Below are 6652 nucleotides of genomic sequence, written 5' to 3'. Positions count from 1 at the left end.
CTGTGAGGTTTTAATTGTTGGTTTGTTTGTTTTCTTAATCCCTTTACCTTACCTTTTGTGACAGCATGGATGGACCTGGAAAGTATTATGCTAAGTGAGATAAGCCAGTCAGAGAAAGACAAATACCATATGATTTCACTTATATGTGGAATCTAATGAACAAAATATACTAACAAACAACATAGTAACAGACTCAGCTGTCATAGTGGAGGGGTGGCTAGCTGGCGAAAAGGGTGGCTAATCTTGGCAGTAGATCCTTGCTTTTCATCACTTTGAATATTTTTTGCCAGTCCTTTCTTGCCTCTGAAGTTTCTTTTGAGAAATCAGCTGACAGTCTTATGGGAACTCCTCTATAGTCAACTCTCTTCTTTTCTCTTGCAGTTTCTAAGATTCTCTCCTTATCTTTAACCTTTAGCATTTTAATTATGATGTGTCTTGGTGTGGTCCTCATTGGGTCTAGCTTGTTTGGGACTCTGTGTTTTCTTTAAATTGGAAATTAATTTTGAATTTGTTAAAAGGCTTTTCATTAATATTCTCTTTAGCAAAGCAAAGGCATGGTGAATTGTACCTGCGGGTTTCTTAATATTTAACGATCCTTGCATCACTGGATTACAACATACTATTGAAAAAGTAAAGTTGGATTCTGTTTGCTAACCTCTAATTAGGGTTTTTGAATTCATAAGTTGAACTGTCTCCACCTTCTCTTTCTGTGTGATCAGATTTATGTCCTTATATCAATGTGCTGCCAGTGCACATCTGGATGCCTGCACTCCTCCCCACCAGCACTGGAACAACGAGGCAGCAATGCTTGACCTTGCAATGGGAGGTTTGGTGTGATTCCCAAGGAAACCACGCTCACCAAGGGCTTCTCGGACAGGGAAGCTCTTTCTTTACCTTCTCCTCTTCTTCCATGGAATTTGGTCTAGTTAAACCTTCTAGCTCTACTGGGGTTAGTTTGAGTAAATTATATTTTTCCTACAAAGTGATACTTTTCATTTCAAATTTGTTTATAGAGTTGTACAATATCTGAGTTCTTAAAATTTCTGTGTTTAATGGCTATTTCCATCATTTTATTTCTTGTTTTGTGTATTTTTGGTCTCATTGTATATCTTGATTAGGTTAGTGATTTCTTTTCCTTTTTGATTTTTCTGAAAACCAGATTTTTAAAATGTCAGAGTGTTTCCCAGTGTTTGGCTCACTGATTTCTGCTCTTATCTTTCAGTTCCTTCTATATGCTTGCTCTCAGCTCACATTTCCCAATTTTCAAACTTGAATTTTTAGTATTTAACACACCATGACACCAGTAATTGTATTTAAAATGGTGTCTTTCCCTGGAGACTGGACTCTAGACCCAAGCATGTGTCAGTGTGCCCATCCTTTCTTTAGAGACTCTGCACCTGCTTTGTGCTTCTCCTGTCCCCTGCTGCCTGGCATCCCAACAAGGCCACCCTGTCCTCATGAGGGAGGCTGCACTATGGGTGGAAACACAGACACAGGACTTCCAAGATGCTCACTTTGTAAATATTTAATATCTTACCAAACCTCAGAGCACTCAGGCAAGGTGCCTTGCAATCTTCCTGGACACCCAGCCTGCTGTAGTGACTGGGTCTGCCTCTCAGGTGTGGCCCTTGCTCAGCCCCTCCCTGACCCGGAATTGGTCTGGCTGGCAGCCCTCACCTCACTCAGGTGTCCAGAGACCTGAGAAGCTGAACTGGGCAGGACAGCAGCCTGCAGCAGAGGAAGCCAGGGTGGGGGCCTTGTACTCACATCAGCAAGAAGGCCATCATGGTCACAAGGACACTGACAGAGGCCCTCAGCATGCAGGAAAGGGTGAGGAGCAGCTGAGGAGGAGGGGGTGTGTGTGCTATCTGATGGTGGATCCATGTTGAGAAATGGGAGACGCGAGCATAAACTGCAGGATACACAGGGAACAGGCAACCACGGCCCCAGCTCACTATTCCAATTTGCACCCAGGTGTGGTTGAGTTCACAGACAAGTGGGCCTCCAGAGTCACCCTGGAAGAAAAGAGGAGTTTCTTGTGAACCCAGTGACTAGAGCCTGCCACCTCCTGCAGGAGGGTGGCCCAGAGCCTAACCATGCAGGGCCAGGGTCAGAGCCCCTTCACTCTGCACCCACACCTTGCCAATGCCAAGCCCTGCTGTGGGAAACAGAGCAGGTGACTCAGGGTGACAGGTAGCAGGCAAGGCCCCTAGGTGGGTGCACGGCCCTGGGCTGCTTCGGCCAGCGCTGGGGTTCCAAGGGCACTGGCTACTAACTGGGCCTGTGTCCCATGTGCACCTAGGCCACTTACGGTCCTGCCCAGCCTGTGGCCACATGATAATGTTCTCTGAGCCCCACAGGGGCCAGGCCTTCAGGGACCATCCACCCACTCAGTACAAGTGCTCCCAATGGCTCTAAGCAGATGAACACTTGAAAGCCACAGGCTTGGCACCTGTCCCTGCGGTGGGATGCACCTCACACACAGTCTTCATGTTTGTGAAGTCCCCAGCACACATCATGTCTGGCTGAATGATTGATGGGTGTCCGTAGAGCAGCTGGCACAGGACCAACGGGATCAGGGGCACCTGCACCTCCTGCAGGTAGTTTGAGGAGTCACCTATCAGAAAGAAGCAGCGGTTCAGGGAGAGGACCTCCCAGCCCCGCCCCAGGCCCAGGGCACTCAACCAGCGGTTTTTCTCATTCCTGCTCTCCAGTGGCTCTCTCCCCTGCACTGGGACTAGGCTCTGGTCAATGAAATGACACTAGAAATGTCAGATATTATTTGTAAATATTTTCTCCCATTTTAGGGGGTTGCCTTTTTATTCTACTAAATAATATCTTTTCATATACATTTTAAATTTTTCATCAAGTCCAATTTGTTTGTTCTTTTATTGCCTCTGCCTTTGATGTCAAAATGAGGAAATCACTGCTTCTCAGTGCACCCATAAACTAATTACTAAAACTCTGCAATACAACAAAAAAATATATATTTTTGCCAACATGACAAAAACGTAGGTATAATGTTGTTCATTCACACTGGATGGCTATTGTGTTGGCTGTTGTCATTTTTTTAACTTGACAATCTAAGAGAAAAGAGGTCAGTACCCCTGACTAAACAGTCAGCTATTGCATGTTTTAAACATTCTTGTGGTGTTCCATGTGCAAATCGTCATGCTGGACAGTGGACAATGACCAGAATCCAGGGCTTCAGCTTGCCTACTGCAGGTTGCTTGCAACCACAGGAGCTGAATGCAGGCTCAACACAATGCACAGCAGGCTTTTCTGGGTCACTGTCATACAGTGTTTTTGTGGCAATGTGTAAGTGCCACAGAAATTGGTACCTAGAAATTGGAGGTGTCCATAAAAATAACAAGAATGTGGTATTGATTTTGGGATCTGATAGATAAAAAAAGGTTCCCATAGTATAGAAAAATGAAAAGAAAATGGATCAAAAAGGTTGGGAAAATGGTGATCCATGCTCTAAAGTGTCAAAACTGTTGCCAATGGTAATTTGGAAGATAGAAAATGTACTTAATGAACTTAAGAAACTTGAGAAGATGACTTCCAGGCAGAATTATGAAAGTCTAGAGGTTGCATCTGGCTGAGTATAAGGTACTACAAAAAAGATGAATTCAGAATAGAACACACCAATTCTCAAGCAGAGGTGAGGGTATAAAATAAAGAAGTGGTCAAGCAAACCTCCTGGGAAGGACCATGAGGCTTTGCAAACCAGACCATCTCTGTGACAGGTGTTCAACTCTGCCACTGGAGCAGGGCACAGCCACAGACAATACTCACGTGAATGAGCATGCTCGTGTTCAAATGCAAATGTATTTATGGACATGAACTTCGAGGTTTATACATTTTCATGTTCCATGAAATATTCTTCTTTTGGTTTTATATCAACTATGTGAAAATGTAAAAGCCATCCCAAGATCTCCAGCAGCCCAGAAAGCAGTGGGCACTATTGGGCCTGTGGGCTGCATCCTCTGGGTTGGAAATGAAACTGCTTTGGTCTCAGTTAAGGGCTGGGCTGTCAGGACCTTTGTTGAAAGCTTGACGAATTAAGATTTTACCTAGTAGATGTTCCATGCTGGACTAAAGGAACTCTAGAAATCCTAAGAAGGCTGTCCCACAGCACTCTGACATGCCCAAAGAGGCCATGACTGAACTCAGAGGTGCAGATCTCAAAAAGAATGGGGGCGTGGCTCGGGCAGCTCAGGAAGTCTTTGAAGACTTGTAACAATGCTGCCTGTTTGGACTAAGGTAGGAGACGTTCAAAATGTCAGAAGGTTTCTGGGCCCCCAGGAGAGGCTAGGAAAGTTGTTCAATGAGGCATTTTTCAAGGCTCATTAAGTAGCAAAGGAGGATGTCTTAGAGCCAAGAGCCATGGAAAACCGTCATTTGAAATCTTGGCGGGTTTACTGTAGAAACAGGGGAGCTGATTCTAAAATTCACATGGAAATGCAAAGGCCCCCAAGTGCTTTGTGACCCTGAGGAAGAGAGGCATGTAGAGGATGTGTCCCACCAAACTCAGCATACGGCTGCGTCCTGCAGAGGCCCCCATGGCAGAAAGGGAAGCCCAGAGTGTCCCCCACACATGGCCATACAGTGTTTGACAAAGGTGCTAGTACAATTCAGTGGGTAAAGGAGGGCTTCTACATGAATGTCACTGGGGTAAGTGGAGTCAATGCGGAAAAAAAAAGTAGTTCTTAATCTTTTTCTCACATCATATGCAAAAAATTAATTGTGGTAGATTCTATAAATAAATGTAAAAATTTAATTCATAATGCTTCTAAAATAAATGAATAGACTTATCTTAATGACCTTACAAGAGACAAGTCAACATAAACATGATACAAAGGCCCTACATATAAAGGGAAAAAATGTAATAAATTGAACTATGAAAGTTAAAAACTTTTTCCAATTAAAAGATATATTAAGAAATTTAGAAAGCAAGCCATAGTCTAGCAGAGAATATCTGCATATCTACCAAAGTACATATATCTAGAATAAATAAAGAACTCCTACAAGTCACAAAACCTTGAGAAGCTATTGCTACACAATGATCAGCACAGCTATAGTGAGAAAGGCTGACACTGTCAATTGGGGCAATGATGTGGGCAACTAATAGACTCAGGCACTGAAAATGGGAATGTAAATACACAGCCAGTTTAGAAGGCTGCTTGAATTTTCTAATAAAGTTAAATTTACTCCCACCCTATAGCCACCATATTCTACTTCCAAGTATATGCCCAAGAGAAACAAGCGTGTGTTCACCGAAAGACTTGTACCATGATATTTGTTGCTGATTTACTCACATGACCTAAACACTGGAGACAACCCAGATATCCATCTGCAGGAATATGGAGAGAAGAAATTTGGCTATGTTCATAAAATGGAACACTAGGTGACAGAAAAACCAGATAAACTACCATATGAGCAACATAGATGAATCTCAAAAATTGTAGGTGAGGGCAGGAAAGCAAACACAAAGGAATCCATGCTGTAGGGTTTCATAAACATGAAATTTAAGATGAGGCATATATAAGAATCTACTGCCAGATCTGAAGATTTATCCCTATGTGTCTTTTAAGAGTTTTATGGTTTTAACTCATATTTAGGTTTCTGATCCACTTAAAATTTTGTATAATGTGTGAGGTTAGTGTCATTCTTGTGCATGTGAAAATACAGTTGTCCTACCACCGTTTGCTAAACAAGCTATTCTTTTCCTATTGAATGAACTTGGAACCCTGGTTAAAAAACAACTGGCCATAGATGTATTGGTTTATTTCTTGACTTCCATTCTATTCCATCAGTCTATATGTCTGTCCTCATGCCAGCACCACATTGTTTTTATTATTATAGCTTTGTAGTAAAATTTGACATCAGGAAGCGTGAGAACTCTAATTTTGGTGTTCTTTTTCAAGACTGTTTTGGCTATTCATGGCAGCTTTTAACTGCATAAAAATTTTGAGGATCACCTTTCCCATTTTTCCAGAATTTTGGAGTTTTGATAGAGAATGACTTAAAAATCACTTAAAGCAATCTCTATGAAATGGAATTTCAATTACTTTGCATAGTATTGATGTCATAACAATATTAAGTTGTTCAGTCCAGGAATGTGAGCTGTCTTTATATTTATTTAGGTCTTTTAAAATTCCTTTCAGCAACATTTTGTAGTTACAGGTATGAAGTTGTTCACCTCTGTGGATAAACTTATTCATAGGTAATTTTTCTTTTGGGTGATATGGTATTGTTTTCTTAATTTACTTTTTCAATTGTTCATTAAAGTATATAGAAACACAACTTATTTTTGTATCTTGTAACTGCTAAATTTATTACTGTCTGTAGTTTTTTGATGATTCATTGTGATTTTCTGTATACAGGATCCTCTCAGCTGTGAAGAGAGAGTTCTACTTTTTCATGCCAATTTGGAAACCTTTTATTTCTTTTTATTGCCTAATTTATCTGTCTACAGTCTGGTACAATATGGAATACCAGTGAAGCCACATGACTTTTGGTCAAGATGATGGAGTAGGTAAATGTTGTGCTTAATTCCTACCATGACCACGTCAAAATTACAAACTAAATTATAGGACAAACACCTTTGAGAACCACCTGAAGAAAAGCTGAACAGAAATCCCACAAC

The 6652-nt window shown here is 41.6% G+C and overlaps 1 protein-coding gene across 1 annotated transcript in view; it reads right to left on the bottom strand.

Annotated features, from left to right (window-relative positions):
- Positions 1 to 1547: 1547 nt before the first annotated feature.
- PRSS38 (serine protease 38) overlaps positions 1548 to 6652 on the bottom strand; it is a 29432-nt gene continuing 24327 nt past the window's right edge. The window contains exons 4-5 of the mRNA XM_090290221.1: positions 2475 to 2617; positions 1548 to 2015 (exon numbers count right to left, since the gene is read on the bottom strand). Coding sequence (XP_090146347.1) covers positions 1764 to 2015; positions 2475 to 2617 — 395 coding nt within the window. The 3' untranslated portion in view covers positions 1548 to 1763. The remainder of the gene's footprint in view (positions 2016 to 2474; positions 2618 to 6652) is intronic.

The sequence above is a fragment of the Furipterus horrens genome, unplaced genomic scaffold (assembly GCF_987537825.1).
Source record: "Furipterus horrens unplaced genomic scaffold, mFurHor1.1.pri manual_scaffold_10, whole genome shotgun sequence".
Classification (NCBI taxonomy): Eukaryota; Metazoa; Chordata; class Mammalia; order Chiroptera; family Furipteridae; genus Furipterus; species Furipterus horrens.
This window is presented reverse-complemented; position numbering and strand designations above follow the sequence as displayed.